An 18,495-nucleotide genomic window follows, 5' to 3' on the forward strand; every position below is an offset into this window, starting at 1 on the left:
GCATATATGTTAGGCACATCTGGGCCCATGTGTATTCTCTTTTAGTAAAACATACAGCTACTAGTATAGTAATCAAATTACCTCAATTTATAAGGCTCTATCATGTGCAGAAGTAGTTTGTAAATCAATCAATAGAATAGTTAACTAAAACTTTCTAAATGTTAAAGCTTTGGTATAATTAAAAAAAAAAAAAAAATCAAATAATTTAAATACTGCTTTATTTGAAACACATTTAGCAAAATATCAAAGTAGAATAAAATGGAATACTATACAATATTGGCTTAATCTTCCAATACATAATTTGGGTTGACCACCAAAAGATGATTTTCCTCTGAAGTCTCATCAGTATCATCTTTGTCATCTATCGATTTTAAATCAGATTTGCTGAGTTCTATCAAAATATGATCCTTTAAAAAAAACAAAAAAAATAAAGTGTTACATCAGTGACAAAATTATGGACAAGGCATGTTCACAAATCATATTCTTCAGTAGTGCATAGTATAAACCAATAAACACTTTCTAATTTATTGTTCCTTTAATGATCACAACTACCGGCTGTTATTCCCTTATGCTTCGTTTACACAGAACGATTACTGTTCGAATTTTCGCAATAACTATCGCATTTAAAAAACACAGCAAACAATTGAGCGACAAGCGAGAAATTGTTCATTTTGATCTTTCAACATGTTCTCAAATAGTCGTTCGCTAAAAATTCGCAGAACGCTTAGCGTAAACAGTCTTTCAAAGATTCACCCTATGTAAAAGATGGGCTTAAGCGATCTTAAAAACGTTTGCAATAACAATTTTTCTAATGATTTGTCTAAACGCTGATCTTTAAAAAAAAAGTGCTGTCTCTGAAGACAAGGAGGCACAGCCAGAAGAAAGAGGCGCCCTCTGCAGCAGAATGGCTGTGCTGGAACGCAGCCACGGCGTTATGTCAGACTTCCATCGGCACTGTCCCATCTACATCAGTCAATGATTGGCTGAGCAGGCTGTCACTTGTGTCTCAAAATTGAAAGCCAGCTCAGCAAATCAGTGGCCACAGAGCTGTCCCTCAGTCAGATTGGCTAAACGTGATTTTGGCTGCGGGGACACCGGAGAAGAGAGGACACCATGGGAGTGGGGACAGGAAAATAGACATGACAATAGCATAACAGCACCAAAACAGCTACAAATACCTGCAATTGTTTAGCTGTTTTAGTACAGTTTATTAAGGTTTGGAGGAACCAGACACTGAAATTTTCAAAAGTTCAGTTTGGCAGGTTTGAAAATTTTTACTCACCTCTAACAGTTATCCTTCAATTCTTTGTTGCCTCTTTAACCCCTTCACATCAGCCATACAGCTATGCACGTTTTAACTGTCAATAACCCAGGCAGTTGGAATGTATGTATATATATTCATATACACACACACACACACACACACACACACACACACACACACACGTTCCTGACTTTAATGTAGGCAGTGCTCTTCACAATAAAGCAGTGTCTACCTTTGACCCCCTTAACCCCTTAACGACATCGGGAGTAAACTTACGCCCTCGCGCCCTGGTACTTGGCGCATCAGGGTGTAAATTTACGCCCGATGTTTCCCCGATCGCTGCGTGTTTGCACACAGCGATCGGGGAAGATGGCCTGCTATAAATCATAGCAGGCCATCTTAGCTTCACGGCACGGGGGGTGGTTAACACCCCCTGTGCTTACGATCGCCGCTGTAGGCTGATCAATTCAGATCAGCCAATAGCGGCGATCGGAACCTTTCCGGGTCATCGGCGACCGGATGACCCGGAAAAAAATGGCGGTCGGTGCTGTCCGAGGACAGCACCGACCGCCATTACTGTAAAAAGTAATGGCGATCGGGCCGGTGGCACGGTGATCAGAGTCCCACAAAATAGTAAATACCTGCCCTGGACCCCTCAGCTAGGTAGCCGAGGGGTCCAGAGCAGGTATTTGTACATTACTCACCTGTCCCGGGCTCCTGATTGGCGTCTTCGGGGTTCGCGGCGTCCTAGTCTTCGTTCGGGTCTTCGGCTTCCACCGTGACGTCACGTTCGGCTTCTCTCGGCTATTTTCGGCTCCAGCGTTGGCTTTTTCCGTATTTTGCGCTCTGCTGCCCTCTAGCGGCTGATATGTGTAATACACTTAGCAGCTACAGGGATGTTCAGAATGTAGAAAATTTATTTTTTTTTTTCAAATTTTTTTTTTCTATTTTCCGCACCCTATCGCCGCTGAGTGTTGATCAGCATCGCACGAAAGTGCGCTGCTAATCAGCAACTCCTCCTTTTTGGCGTAGGGTGTTTTTTTTCTATATTCTACTGCCACGGTCTGCTTATAAGTGCCGCGCATAAGTGCGGCATTTATCAGCAACTCCTTTGTTGGCGTAGGTTTTTTTTTTATACTTACTGTAAAAAAACACGTAAAAAAACACTACATTACACCACACTACATTGAATAAAGTTTGACACTACACCACTACATACCCCATATACTAGTCCCCATATAAAGATGGCCCCCAGGGTGTTTTCGGCGTCAGAGGGATATGTTATTGCCTCCGACACCGAAACAGCCAGTGAGGATGAATGGGGGGAATCCTTCTTTCCTCCATTCATCCTCATCATCCAGTGACGTGTCTGGGGGTAGCGTAGCGTACGCTGCCCCCCAGACACGTCTTTTCCGCCAGTACCGTCCCAATAAGAGATGACGGTATGGAGTGAAATTCTACACACTCTGTGAGCGTACCTCAGGGTACTCATACAGATTTAGGGTACGTGGACACTGCGGAATGGCAAAGGATAACCCTTTGTGCATTCCGCAGCTGGCACCCGCTGGCGGACTGATGCGGGCGCATGTCTCTACCCGTGTCATAGACTCCATGTTATGCACGGGCGGATTCCATAGTCCGTCCAAAGAATAAATACGTTGGACAGAGAGCGGAATCCGCCCGTGCATAGAATGGAGTCTATGACACAAACGGAGACGTGCGCCTGCATCACTCCGCAGGCGGGTGCCAACTGCGGAATGCACGAAGGGTTATCTGTCGCGATTCCGCAGTGTGCACGTACCCTTAAGAGTGTATGTAGGAAGGGACACCCGAATCCAGCCCCCAGATGCCCCCTCCCCCCCCATCCTCGGAGTTAGTAGGGAGATCATTCGGGAACTGATCTTCCCACTGCTGGATAAAGGTCACCACCTGTACGGGGATAACTCTTATACCAGCACCCCCTCTTCCGGTCCCTCGCTGCCCGAGCTACTGTAGCTCGCGGCACGATCCGAAAATATCAGAAGTAGTAATAGCGCCCTAATATTTAGCAGCCATGGAGCGGACCCAGCGCTTCTGGATATGAAGGACCCCGTATCGCACCAGGACAACATTTTCCAGGTGACGTCCCCCACACTGGAGAACAGGAGACCCCAGAAGATGTGCAGAGTGTGGCGTAACAGGGGATCAGGAAGGACACCATTTTCCTGTGTGACACCTGTCCTGATCACCCCGGCCTCTGTATACTGGATCGCTCCAAGGCGCACCACACGTCACTGGGGTTCTACATTATCTAAATTCTGTCCCTTATTCCTATTTCAGGGGTCACGTTGATCCAGGGATTATTCTGATCGCCATTATGGAGTCGGGAAGGAATTTTTCCCCTGTGATGAAGCTACTGTCGTCTGCCTCACGAGGGGTTTTTGCCTTCCTCTGGATCAACACAGGTTGAGTTTGATGGACACCTGTCATTTCCAACCTTATAAACTAATAATTGGCCTAATACCCCCAAATAAATTAGAATTGTCCCTTTTCCCCAGCTAAGTAGGTATGGCCGCCATTCCCATTAGAGGATGCCATGATGCAATTACAGAGCCTCTGTGCGGCCAGGACAGTAGAAACCCCCGACAAGTGACCCCATTCTGGAAACTACACCCCATAAGGAATCTAACAAGGGGGGCAGCGGGGATATGGCCCCCTGGTGACGGCCACATTTGGGACGTGAAAATGAAAAAAATTGTATTTTTTATTTTCTCGGCACATGTTCTACGTAAGTGCCCGTCACCAGTGGGGTCCATATGCTCACTGCACCCCTTGTTAGATTCCTTATGGGGTGTAGTTTCCAGAATGGGGTCACTTGTGAGGGGTTTCTACTGACCTGGCAGCACAGGAGCTTTGTAATTGCGACATGGACTCCATTTTCCATTCCAGCCTCTAAATGGCTCTCTGTCCCTTTGGTGGCTTGCCCTGTGCCCATATAGCACATTATGCCCACATATGGGGTATTTTCGTACTCAGGGGAAACTACCCTACACGTTTTGTGTTCATTTTCTTTTTTAACTCCTTGTGGAAATGGAAAAAAAATCAAGGCTAGACCAACATTTAGTGTAATTTTTGTAAAATTTTTACTCTAAATCATTAATCTTGTCATGATTTTTTCATTTTCACAAGGGGTTAAAAGATAAAAAAAAACATTTAATGTGTAGCACAATTTCCCCTGAGTACGGAAATACCCCACTTGTGGACATAAAGCGCCATGCGGGTGCAGGGTAAGCCTCCAAAGGGAAGGAGCGCCATTTGGTTTTTGAAGGCTGGATTTGGATGGAATGGATTTCGAGGGGCCATGTTGCATTCAAAAGGCCCCTGTGTTGCCAAGACAGTTGAAACCCCCCACAAGTGACCCTAATATGGAAACTGCACCCCTCAAGGAATGTAACAAGGGGTGTAGTGAGCATATGGACCCCACTGGTGACGGACACAAATGTGGAACAATGTGGCGTGAAAATGAAATATTAAATTTTTTACACTATAATGTTGGTTTAGCCTTAAATTTATCATTTTCACAAGGGGTTAAAAGAGGAAAAAAAAAACAAAATGTGTAGAGCAATTTCCCCTGAGTCCGTAAATACCCCACATGTGGACATAAAGCGCCATGTGGGTGCAGGGCAAGCCTCCGAACGGAAGGAGCGCCATTTGGATTTTGGAGGTTGGATTTGGCTAGAATGGATGATGAACGCCATGTCGCATTTACAGAGCCCTCGTGCTGCCAAAACACTGGAAACCCCCCACAAGTGACCCCATTCTGGAAACTGCACCCCTCAGGGAATCTAACAAGGGGTGCAGTGAGGATATGGACCCCTTGATGACTGGCACATTTGTGCCATGAAAGTGAAAAAATGCAATTTTTCCCTTTCACGTCACATTGTTCCACATTTGTGCCCGTCACCAGTGGGGTCCATATGCTCACTGAACCCCTTGTTAGATTCCTTGAGGGGTGTAGCTTCCAGAATGGAGGCACTTTTGGGGGGTTTCCAGTGTCTTGGCAGCACGAGGGCTCTGTAAATGCGACATGGCCCTTGAAATCCTTTTCAGTGAAATTCAGCTTCCAAAAGCCAATTGGCGCTCCTTCCCTTTGGAGGCTCGTCCTGCGCCCCCTTGGCACTCTATCGCCACATGTGGGGTATTTCCGTACTCGGGAGAAACTGCGCTACACATTTTTTGTCTTTTTTTCCCTCTTATCCCTTTAAGAAAATGAAAAATTGAAGGCTAGAACAACATTTTAGTGTAAAAATTTTTTTTTCTTTTTTCAAGCCATATTGTTCTGAAAATCTGTGAAGCACCTGTGGGGTCCAGATGCTCACCGCACCCCTTGTTACATTCCTTGAGGGGTGTAGTTTTCTAAATGGTGTCCCTTTAGGGGTGTTTTTTAGGTTTTGGCACCCCAGAGCCTCTGCCAACCTGAAGTGGTACAGTCAAAAATGACCAAATATAACGGAGGCGTTGAAATTCACTAGGCGCTCCTTTATATCTGAGGCTTGTGGTTGCGTCAAATAGCGCAATAGGGTCACATATGGGGTATTTCTATAAACTGCAGAAACGGTACAATTATTGGGGTGCATTTCTCTGGTAATAGGTTTATAATTATGAAAAATATTGGATTACAATAAAATCTCTGCACAGAAAATTTAAATTTTCAAATTCCTTACACACTTAGCTTTCTGTGACTCCCCTAAAGGGTTAAAACACTTTCTGGATATGCTTTTGCAGAGTTTGGGGGGTGCAGTTTCTGAAATGGGGTGCTTTGTGGGGCTTTCTAACATACAGGCCCCTCAAATACACTTTAAACCTGAACAGGTCCCTAAAAATATCTGATTTTGAAATTTTACTGAAAATTTGGAAATTTGCTCCTAATGTTTTAAGCTTCCTATCGTCTAAAAAAAATGAAAGATAGTTTAATAAATGCCGCCAACATAAAGTAGACATGTTGCTAATGCTAATTAATATATAATTTATGTGGTATAACCACTTTCTGTTTACGCAAAAAAGTTTCAAAGTTGGAAAAATGCATTTTTTCAAATTTTTTTCACATTATTTGGGTTGTTTTCATAAAGATTTGTTATGAGTATCGACTCCAATTTACCAGAAATGTAAAGTACAATATGTCACGAGAAAACAATCTCAGAATCAGCCGGATAGGTAAAAGCATCCCGAAGTTATTAATGAATAAAGTGACACTGGTCATATTCATAAAATTTGTCTCTGTCATTAAGGCCATTTCAGGCTCTGTCCTTAAGGGGTTAAATGCAGCATTTAAGTTTAGTCACACTAGGGGGTTTTCGTTTGGTCAGTGGCATTTAAATGACTATCCCTTTCCCTGAGCTCTTCTTAGAAGGAATCCTAATGTAGAGCACAGCTTCACTATGACCTGGACTCATGTACATCAATGACCTTTGGTCATGAAGGGGTTAGGAATTGCTGCTGATAACAGGGTGTCCAATCCTAGGGACAGAATCTACAAAAAATTGACAGATGTAAACCCACTCTTTAGCTTTTTGTACCCTTTTCCAGATTCATGCATCTCTATAATAGTTTGTGTCAAGACATTGTCAGAGTCCCAGAGAGGAGTATGAATAAAGCTGGGAATACCATGTCTGATGTATCCTGCATAATTGATTAAATACAAGGATCCATAGAGAGGTAAGTAAGCTTCTGATAATATCATATTGCTATTATACATGCTAACCAATCTTTCTTGAAGAGAATAGATTTGATATAATGGGAAGAGGACCTATAAGATCCACATCCACATTCAATCTCATCTGTTTAAATTTAAATATCTTTGCCAATCAGCTCTTGGTAAAGTTCTTAACAGGATCAATTTCTCTCCCTGCACTGTGGGGATTTAGTTAGAATGATTTTAGGTATTAACAAGTTTTACTAGTTTTTATTTTTGTATATAATTGTAACTTAATCAGACCACATCTTAGTAATCAATGCAGAACAGAATTCAAAATGGTGAACTTTTACTATCATCCGTAGCCTGTAGATAAACTCCATGAAAATACAGCATTAGGTTGGTCATGATATTCACTTAAAATTTCTATAGGAAGCCCACCAGGGACTGAAGCTTTCCCTAAGGCCAAGTCCCTGATGGTAAAGCCTATTTCAGTTAAGACAGCTGCATCAAAGAGCTCCCATCTGGTCTCTGTCAAAGCTGGGAATACCATGTCTAATACATCCTGCATAATTTCTTCCTGGGGAATCAGAGTAGCAATCATTCAAACAATCCCTATGGGCTCAGTAAGGATTTTGTTCATAGGTAATTTACTGTAAGTTTTAAAACTGTATTTGATGCAGAAAGTTATCTTACATACAATATGCAAGCAGTTTGTGGTAAGAGGAAAATAGCTTACTCTTGGAGTTTGCATGTAGACATAAACAACAGAATTATTGGTGTCCCGACCAGTTATAATAAATATTATATATATATATATATATATATATATATGTATATATGTATGTATGTATATATGTATATATGTATATATGTATGTATGTATGTATGTATATATATATATATATATATATATATATATATACACACACACACACACACACATATATATATATATATATATATATATATATATATATATGTGTGTGTATGTGTATATAATATGTGTATATATATATATATATATATATATATATATATATATATAATATATGTGTGTATATAATATATATATGTGTATATAATGCAGATGTGTAATCAGCCGATTACAGGACCAAGAGTCGAATCCACACCAGGTATAATAAGCGCAGGAGTATTTAAATTTGCACACAACGGTGCAGCCAGGGATCATCCAGAGGTAGATGGCATAAAAAACATATACTCTTTATTGCAACGCGTTTCGGCCCTATATTGTCTAACATGGGCCTTTATCAAGCATGTGTATATAATATATATATATATATATATATATATATACACATATTACATATGTATATAATATATATATATATATATATATATATATATATATATATATATGTGTATGTGTATAATATATATATATTATATATACACACACTGTATACACACACATATATAATTTTTATTTATTTATTTTTTACTTAACATTCCTTAGCTCTGAGTTTAAATTCCTAATAGCTCTAGGACACACTGCTGATATTGGAAAAATGTTAGTATAGAGCAGCAAAACTTTAGGGTATTTTCACATACAGAAGAGTACTAATTAAAGGGGTACTCAAGCCATGTACATTTTTTATATAAAGCTGTAACAGCCTGCTTAGCTGGTCCCTGGCTGCGGCATTAGGGTCACATAATAGGTAGCTGGGGGTAAAATAAAATGTAGCATTATGTGTGTGTTTCCCTTAAAGTAAAAATGCTTTTAATTGAGCAATATACAAATAATTCAAGCAATGTATGTAAGCGAAATGGTAAATAAATCTGTTAAAACAGTATAGGGTCCTACTCCATAAGCAGATAAAAGAAAACCAAAATGAATAACTGGTAATGTTTATATATTAGTGAAGGGATGTCTAGGATACCTTTTAATCATTCAACATTTACCTCCTGTAGGTTAGACCAGTGTTTCTGAGGTATGATTTATGCAAAACACCACCAGTTACAACCACAAAATGATGACAATGAGTATTACATTGTGTATCTCCTAGGAGACATAGCAAATTTTTCCATTCACACCATGTCAATATCTGGGTGCTAGACCACAGGTATTAACGGGGATATCCAAAAAGCAGAAAGGTCCTTCCTTCTGCCGATTCTTCAAAAGATGAGAGGGGGTGGAAGCATGCTGCAGGCAGTGATCAATAGCTGCCTGATCTTACTGTGATATCAGGAAGCTATTGGGCATAGTGTGTGGGCATGGTTTCGATAACATGCAGTGCCAGCAGTACTTGCCACATGCTCCCACCCCTCTCTTGTCTGTGGAAGTTTGCAGCGTGGGTGGGCAAAAAGAGGAATTGGAGCACCGAAGGACAGAAAATATAGGACCTTTCCTGCTCGCCGGATATCCCATTTAAGAAATAAGTATCGATCCAATAAAAGTCACTTTAGGGCTATGTTCACACATTAAAAAACAAACAAAAAACGTTTGTTATTGTCACATTGTAACAACTTCAATGCATCAAAGGTTTTGTAATACAATTCAGAGATACTTACATAATGAATTAGCCTGTGAATTACCCTCTCAATTAAACGTTTGCGTAGGATTAGTTCAGTTTCTGTTTCAATGTCACTTTCAATTTCTTTAAGATACCAATTAACCAGGTCACTTTTCTTCAGTTGGCAGTCCTCTTCAGCTAGAAAAATAAATAGCATTGCATATATTAAGCCTTGCAGGACCTGGCTAACTTTTAAAAATCTGACTTGTCTTGTTTTACTCAGTTATAGCTCTGTAATGCTTTAACGTACCCTAGCTATTCTGAGATTGTAGCATATTGTGCCATAGGTACATGATAAATATTGGCAGATACTGTATGCTCAAATTTGATTGGAAAAAAAAAAAATGACAATTAGATTTTTTTTGTAACTTGACCTAAAATTTTCTGTGGTCACTGTGTGGGTTGATAATGTCACTTTCACCTTTTTTCACTGTGTCACCTTGGGGACTTCACCGTCTGATTGCCTGATGACATAATACATGGCAGTGCTGATCTATAGATTCTGTGATTGCACTGACCTCAGCATATGTGTATATGTGGGAATGAGGGAAAAAAGGACATGCTGGTATGGCCATCTGCAAGTAACCTCTGACAAGTATCCAACCCAAAGCTTTATTTATCCTGTGCTTTATTGCTATTTTTCACTTGAAAAACAAGTGAGGAGAATGTTCAAATGCAAAAACAGCATTAAACCCAAGAAAGAACATTTCCATTCAACTTACACTCCTCAGTTTTCTGCATGTATAAAACAAGCAGGTTGGAGATTTGTTTGTATTCAGAAAAAGACATTTTTAATTGAGCACTTTGATCAGATTTCTCCTTTGTTTCTTCATCTTTATTTGTTTCCATAGCTGCTTCTTTATTAACACTGGCGTTGTCATCCTCTCCTGTAGTAGAGAAATAGTCAGAATTATCTACTAATCAGTACTGAGCCAGAGAAGTAAAAATGTAATGCAGTTAAAAGAGGTGATCAGAGCTTACAAAACACATGGCTGCTTTCTTCCACAAACGCTTTAGCTTGGGTGTCGTTTTACATTCCACTTCCATTAAAATGAATTGTAATACCACACACAACCTGAGAACAGGTGTGGGGCTGTTTTTGCAAGAAAGTAGCTGTGTTTCTTTTAATTTTGAATACCCCTTAAAATGAGTGTTCCCAACCAGGACCAATAGATTTCCAAACACAATTTATGAGCTGTGAAAGCAGTAGAGAACTGGAAGCTATACTGTTTGGTAAATTCTGAAGCTAGTGCTGCTACGCTGTTTACACAGCTCCCATTAGAAGTAAGCCATCAAAGGTGTTGGGCGGGGGTGGGGGGTGGAAATATGCATCTTCTGTATGTAGGTCCCACCTTTTGTTCTGGATATGGCCTTTTGTATGGCTATGCAATAATTTTCTCACATGGGAATACCCCTTAAAGTGTGATGTCCCTTTAGAAGGGAGCATTAAAGCAGAAGTCCAGCAAAATTTTTTACTAAAAGTATTGTATTGCCCCCCCAAAAGTTATACAAATCACCATTGTACACTTATTACCGGAAATGCTTATAAAGTGCTTTTTCCTTGCACTTATCACTGCATCAAGGCTTTTCCCTTCCTCAATAAAATGGTGATGTCACAACTGGACTCCCAGAGCTGTGCGGGCTGTGGCTGCTGGAGAGAATGATGGCAGGGGGGCACTGAGGGACACAGGGCACTGGAGGGACACTGAGCAATCCCTCTGCCACCATCCTCTCCAGCAGTCACAGCCCGCACAGTTATAGAAGGTCTGGTCATGACATCACCATTTTATACAGGAAGTGATGCAGTAGTAAGTGCAGGGGAAAAAAAACACTTTATAAGCATTTTTTTTTTTTTGGGGGGGGGGGGGTGGAAAATACAATACTTTAATAAAAATTTTTTACCAGATTTCTCCTTTAATTATGTTTAAGGAACAAGGTAAACTTTGCAGAGCTATGCTACACAATCAGAATATTCTGACACTGAGTTCAGCATCTGTTACATTCTCAGTATGTGCCAAGTAGCAAAAGTTGATTGTTGATAGAGACTTCTCACATTATATATATATGCAAAGGACCCTTGTATATAGAATAGAGATGGGCAAGTACTAAAATGCTTGGGTGCTTGTTATTAGAGTCTAAATTTTTCCCGATGCTCGGGTACTCGTTTCGAATAACAAACCCCATTGAAGTCAATAGGAGACTCAAGCATTCTTGCAGGGGATCAAAGCTCTGCACAGGGAAGGTTGGGTGAAAATCTGGAAACCTCAGGTCAATGATGGAAACACCATGGAAATAGAGGCATTCATGCATGATGCCCCTGCTATTTCCTGTCTGAGGCTGCCTAATCGCACCATTACGCCCAATTCTTTGCAACAGCCTGGTGGTGACCCTCAATACAATTTTGGGTGACAGTGTAGTGGCAAGGCTCCAAAAAAAAGTGTGTGAGAGCCTGGAGGTGACCCTCAGAAACAATTGGTTTGAAAAAGCATGATGGTGCACCCCTGAATGATAGTCTGTGATGAAAGCATATGCCAAAACACAAATACCACCTGCCAGTCCTGGTCCCCATAGAGCAGTTGATTTCCACTGCTATATGGGGACCAGGACTGGCAGGTGGTATGTGTGTTTAGGCATATGCTTTCATCATTTAGCTTCATTTTTTCTTTTTTAATTGGGACAGTTACTTTTGTCATATAATTGAACTGTAATTTTCTGCCCAGTAGTCCCCCTGGGGTAAGTCCTGCATATAGCAGGACTGTTAGTGTGAGCACAGCCTGCATCATAGGCTGATGCTGCGTATAGATTTTTAAATGTTTTTTGTATACCCGATTCAATAAAGCCATTTTAACTCTATATTTGTGTGCACTGTGAGTTAATAACTAGAGATGAGCGAACTTCGATCATGCTCGAGTGCATCCGAACCCGAACGTTCAGCTGCTGAAGTTCGATAAAGCTCTAAGGCTATGTGGAAAACATGGATATAGTCATTGGCTGTATCCAAGTTTTCCAGACAACCTTAGAGCTTTATCCAAGTTCAGCAGCCCCAGCTAATCAAATGTCGAACATTCGGGTTCGGATGGACTCAAACCCGATTCGCTCATCTCTATAACCTATGTTTTTCTGTCCCTACTTTCTAACCCGGAGAGGACTTTGGGCAATTTCTTTAGGGTTTATGTGGACTACCCGCTGTCCCCTTTCTGGCTCCTGTCGTTCTACACAGTGTGTAGCCAAGATGCACTACAAGTCCAAACCAGCAAACAAGATTTTGCCTCCCTAACACTCTCCCTGACAGACAGCAGCTCTCTCCCTAAGCTCATCCAGCCTGCATCTGAAGCAAGCATTGCGGGACCTGATTCTTTTATGCCCAGTTCATCTGATCTGGCCAGCCAATCACTGCTATCGACGTGCAGGGGTTCCCACGTGATGCTAGGAGGTCCCGAAGCCTCCCCTGCATGTTGATTGGCTGAGAAAAAGCATAACAGGAAGAGGAAGATGCCATTGCCTCAAGTATCGCGAGATGCTCACCCGAGTACCAAGCACCTTCGAGTACTCTAACACTTGAACGAGTAACAAGCTCGGGCGAGCATGTTCACTCATCTTTAATATAGAACCCTTCATAGAGTACAGAATAGACCATTGAATAATGTAGATGCTCTTATGAATGCCTTACTTATACATATTTGAGTTGCCATTTATGCGTTGTCTGCCGTATTGATATTTATTCTTCCTCTTTGAAATGGCTTCTCTGATGCAGCCCACAATATTTGAAATGGCTTCTCTGATGCAGCCCACAATACTGTGTTGACTCAGACATAGACAGGAAGTGTGAATCCATATAATACGGCAGCTGCAAAACTCCCATGAGTCACTGTACAGCATTGAATTGAATTTTTTAATTCTAGAGTGCTTCTTTAACTTCTCAAGCTCTGCTCATGCTAATAGCTGTGGTCAATACAATTACCCCAAGCAGAGCTTTCCTGAATGTACATGCACTGTCAACAGCAGTTGAAGCTGGAACACTGCTTCAACTGCTGAAAACAGGTATGAATCTGCTAGCCACAGTTTTACTTTTTTTTTCTTCCAGAAGTCAATAGTAGAGGCGATTTTAAGAAACTTTGTAATTGGGTTTATTAGCCGAAAAATGATTTTTTTTATAATGAAAAAGCAGTTTGAAGCTCTGCCCCCTGTCTTCTTGATTGTCTATGGAGAGGGGAGGGGTTGAGGGAGATGAGGCACCAAAACAGGACAACAAAGTTAAATAACAGCTTCACACAGCTTCCTGCTGTGTAATCCTTTGTTCTCTGCTCTCTGCTGGCGACTAATCTCCCTCCTTCCCCCTCCCCTCTTTATAGAACAGACAGGGTCCGACTGATGTAAACTAATCGAGACTTCCTGATAATGAGCAGTGAATGAGAGGGGGGGACCTGAGGAAAATATTTTTGAATGCAGATAATGGCATATTTGCCTAATAAACCCAACTACAAAGTTTCTTAAAATCACCTGGACTATTGACTTCTGCAAAAAAATAAAATAAAATTAATAACAGTACCACTTCAAGGGTATGTGCACACTGAGGAATAGGCGAGGAATTTGAAGTGGAATCCCCTCTTAATTTCTGTATGAAATTCCTCCGGTAAAATATGGCATACTGAATCATAAACTCAGTTACTTGGTATATGCCCCAACAGAAGGGAAAGATTATAAAGGTAAAACGTAACATGATAGTTCGACCACTAGAGGTCGCCATTAAGCTATATTATAATCCAAGTCCTACAACGCACCACTTTGGGAGAAGATTCTGCTTCGCCTTTCATCTTGTTTACAACCCTTTGGATATTTAAGCCCTAGGGTTAAATACTGCCATTATGTATTTTTCCTACATTGATTCTATTTTTCTTAACACTGTAGTTACTTATCTCTGGCATTTTTGTATGTGCATTCATTATACAAAAGTTGATTACATATTTTTATTTAATTAAATTCGGAACTATTTTTTATACACAAACTGTTAAGTGGTTTGAGGTTTCTTACTCACTGGGCAAAAGTTTTTAGAATTCTTGGATACTTTAGAGGAGGACTATTGGTTAACACTATTTTTATACACAATTTTTATACCCATTTGTGCAAATTATCGGCATTATTATTTTTTCATATTTTCTATATTTTCATTTTTTATATTTTATTTTTCAATTAAATTTTTAGATTTAAGATTTAATGGTTTTGTTTAGCCTTAATAGACCAATACTTTTATTTATTTTTACTTTCATCATTATTTTGGTTTTCATTCAAATTTTTCTTGCTTTATATACACTATGCACTTTGAGTATAAAGGTTTATCCTCCTATGTTGTAGAACTTTGAATATAATGTAGCTTTAGGGCAACCTCTAGTGGCTAAACTACCTTGTTACATTTTACATTTAAAAAGCTATTCCTCCTGTTGGGGCATATACCAATGATGTGCGCTTTTTTATGAGGTCTAATTGCGGAGATTAGTAGTATTTTTTGGCTAAGTTTGTGTTTTACGGTATGAATTTTTGCTGGGATGGAATAGATCATGTATGTGTCTAGCATGCTTACAATTCATTTATTCATATTTGGGAGAAGGCTATCTTGGTATATGTTTACTGTCATTAAGCGTTCCAACGTGTGTTCTGCACCATGGTTGCTGTCCAAGTGTATTCCATTGTGCGTTTTAGAGGCACATCCGGTGTCCGATGGTTGTGTCGCGATATTTGCTCATGTGACCATTGTAAAAATAATTTGGCTGTCATTTAATGGCAATTAATGGCCGCTATTTCAATACAACACTCGTTATTGTAAAATAATGAAAATTTGTCATTAAATGACAGCCATCCACTAAATTCCAGCAGTGTGTGAACATAGCCTGTTTTGGAGTCCTAAAGTTCAGATCCCCATTGACTTCAATGAGGTTTGGTTCCATGTAAAAGTATGGGTTATAAGTCTGGCTCAAACTTTTCTTTCCCATAATTTGAACGAACTGGTCAACCTGAATATCCACGGGTCCGCTCATTGCTACTTTGGAGGTTTGTACAAACAAAACGAAAAGAGAAACTGTAATACACAACTAAGTGAATAATGACTTAGTTAGTTTTATTAGGTAAATACAGGAAAGAGTGTATTGCCACTACAAAAGTCAAGTGGTAGACCAAAGTAAATAAACAAAAAACAAATCCCAATTCGGGACAAAGGGTAACTAAAGTGATGACCTACTATGCCCAACCCGACAACTAGGTCCCCTAGGTGTGGGCGTTCCTACTGGGAGAGTATGACCCTACACTAGGTTAGTAAAGTCAGTGTGGTATGATGCATAGGTCACTAAGAGAAGGAGATATCGTAGCCCTCAATGATATGATGTAACATCTGTGATGTACTGGACCAGTTTAAAGTCAAATAAGGTCTTATATTGCTAGTGGGTGAATAGAGACTACACCCCACGTCTGCCGACGCGTTTCTTCCGCTCTGGTCAACGGTTCATCAGGGAGGTGGGATGATGTAGTAAAGTGCATGAGGATTTATGCGACGACCCAATGTTTGAGGAGTCTGTCAGCTTTGAAAGATAGATGTCCTTGTGGGGCTAATTTGTTTGTTGTGGAGCTAACAGGATAATAGTTCAGGAATGGACTCCCTTAGTTGTAGGTTAGTGTGGCATCCATACAGAGAATAATAGTAAGATGTAGATTAAGTTCTTGAGAGAGCGCTAGTACGTCCACTCGTAGTAGCTTGATAAGGTATAGGTGTCTGGATAATCCGTACTCCGGTATAGCGTCCGTGTCTCCTGGCGTCTGGATGCGACGTGTACAGTAGGCAGTAGACAGTGTGGCGTACTATTTGTTTGCAGTCCAGATAAATGCAAAAATATTGAATCCGTATGTTGGACACTGGACGAATGGATGCTGGGAGTGTTGTCTGCAAAGATAGATAGATCAGGAGGCGTCCTGGTGAAAGTCCTCCATTCCTGTGCCCCGTGCGGGATGCAAGCGCTGGCGTCCCGCACTGGGCACACAGCCAGGAATGGAGGACTTTCACCAGGACACCTCCTGATCTATCTATCTTTGCAGACATCGCTCCCAGCAACCATTCGTCCAGTGTCCAGAAAAATGCAAAAATATTGGATCCGTATGTTGGACACTGGACAAATGGATGCTGGGAGCGTTGTCTGCAGTGTCCAACATACGGATCCAATATTTTTGCATTTATCTGGACACTGGACGAATGGTTGCTGGGAGCGTTGTCTGCAAAGATAGATAGATAGATCAGGAGGTGTCCTGGTGAAAGTCCTCCATTCCTGGCTGTGAGCCCCGTGCGGGACGCCAGCACTTGCATCCTGCTCGGGGTACAGGAATGGAGGACTTTTACCAGGACGCCTTCTGTTCTATCTATCTTTGCAGACAACGCTCCCAGCATACATTCGTCCAGTGTCCAACATACGGATCCAATAGTTTTGCATTTATCTGGACTACAAACAAATAGTACGCCACACTGTCTACTGCCTACTGTACACAACGCCAGGTGACACGGACGCTATACCGGAGTACCGATTATCCAGACATCTATACCTTATCAAGCTACTACGAGTGGACATACTAGCGCTCTCTCAAGAACTTAATCTACGTCTTACTATTATTCTCTGTATTGATGCCACACTAACCTACAACTAAGGGAGTCAATTCTTGAGCTATTATCCTGTTAGCTCCACAACAAACAAATTATCTTTCAAAGCTGACAGACTCAAACATTGGGCCGTCGCATAAATCCTCATGCACTTTACTACATCACCCGACCTCCCTGATGAACCGTTGACCAGAGCGGAAGAAACGCGTTGGCATACATGGGGTGCAATCTCTATTCACCCACTAGCAATATAAGACCTCTTTTGACATTAAACTGGTCTAGTATATCACAGACATTACATCACATCATTGACGGCTACGATATCTCTTGCTCTTATGGACCTATGCATCATACCACACTGACTTTACTAACCTAGTCATACTCCCCCAGTGGGGTCGCACAAACCTAGGGGACCTAGATGTCAGGTAGGGCATAATAGGTCACCACTTTAGTTACCCTTTGTCCCGAATTGGGATTTGTATTTTGTTCATTTACTTTGGTCTACCACTTCATTTTTGTAGTGGAAATACACTCTTTCCTGTATACACTCTTTCCTGTATATACCTAATAAAACTAAGTCATTATTCACTTAGTCGTGTATTACAGTTTCTCTTTTCGTTTTGTACAATCTCTTTTCGTTTTGTTTGTACAAATAGTTTTAGACTGGGTTCACACTACGTATATTTCAGTCAGTATTGTGGTCCTCATATTGCAACCAAAACCAGGAGTCGATTAAAAACACAGAAAGGATCTGTTCACACAATGTTGAAATTGAGTGAATGGCCACCATATAACAGTAAATAACTGCCATTATTTCAATACAACAGCCGTTGTTTTAAAATAACAGCAAATATTTGCCATTAAATGGCGGCCATCCACTCAATTACAACATTGTGTGAACAGATGCTTTCTGTGTTTTTAATCCACTCCTGGTTTTGGTTGCAATATGAGGACCACAATACTGACTAAAATATACGTAGTGTGAACCCAGCCTTAAACTGTAAGCACAACATTTCATCTCCTCACCTACAATGGGACACCTTTGATATACTTTGTCCTATAACCAATAGGTAAACCTCCAATTAAAGGAACATAGCTTGACTCATCCCTTTGACCAGTTGCTAGGTTATGTAGGCCCAATTAGTTTTGTAGTTGTGCCATGTTGGCCACATGTTCCGAAACCAGGCACACTTCTTTAATGTTTCAAGAAAAGTAAAGCTTTCCTTTGAAACCTTTAAAAAAAAAAAAAAAGAAGTTTTTCAAATTGCTCTATTCCCATCCTTAACATTGTTATCCTTTGGTGTATGGGGTTATGTGAGGTGTAATTTTTTGCCCCATTATCTGTACTTTTTATCGGTGCCTTGATTTCGACTTTTTGATCACTTATTACAAT

At 40.7% G+C, this 18,495-nt stretch overlaps 1 protein-coding gene across 2 annotated transcripts in view; it reads right to left on the reverse strand.

The window, feature by feature from the left end:
• Positions 1 to 281: 281 nt before the first annotated feature.
• The window catches only part of LOC138784709 (maternal DNA replication licensing factor mcm6), a 105,077-nt gene continuing 86,863 nt past the window's right edge, over positions 282 to 18,495 (reverse strand). Inside the window, exons 15-17 of one of the 2 annotated variants that reach the window (XM_069960367.1) lie at positions 10,192 to 10,356; positions 9,468 to 9,607; positions 282 to 407 (exon numbers count right to left, since the gene is read on the reverse strand). In XM_069960367.1, coding sequence (XP_069816468.1) covers positions 282 to 407; positions 9,468 to 9,607; positions 10,192 to 10,356 — 431 coding nt within the window. Of the gene's footprint in view, positions 408 to 9,467; positions 9,608 to 10,191; positions 10,384 to 18,495 lie in introns of both variants that reach the window. The other variant, XM_069960366.1, reaches the window with a different exon arrangement.

The sequence above is a fragment of the Dendropsophus ebraccatus genome, chromosome 2 (assembly GCF_027789765.1).
Source record: "Dendropsophus ebraccatus isolate aDenEbr1 chromosome 2, aDenEbr1.pat, whole genome shotgun sequence".
NCBI lineage: Eukaryota > Metazoa > Chordata > Amphibia > Anura > Hylidae > Dendropsophus > Dendropsophus ebraccatus.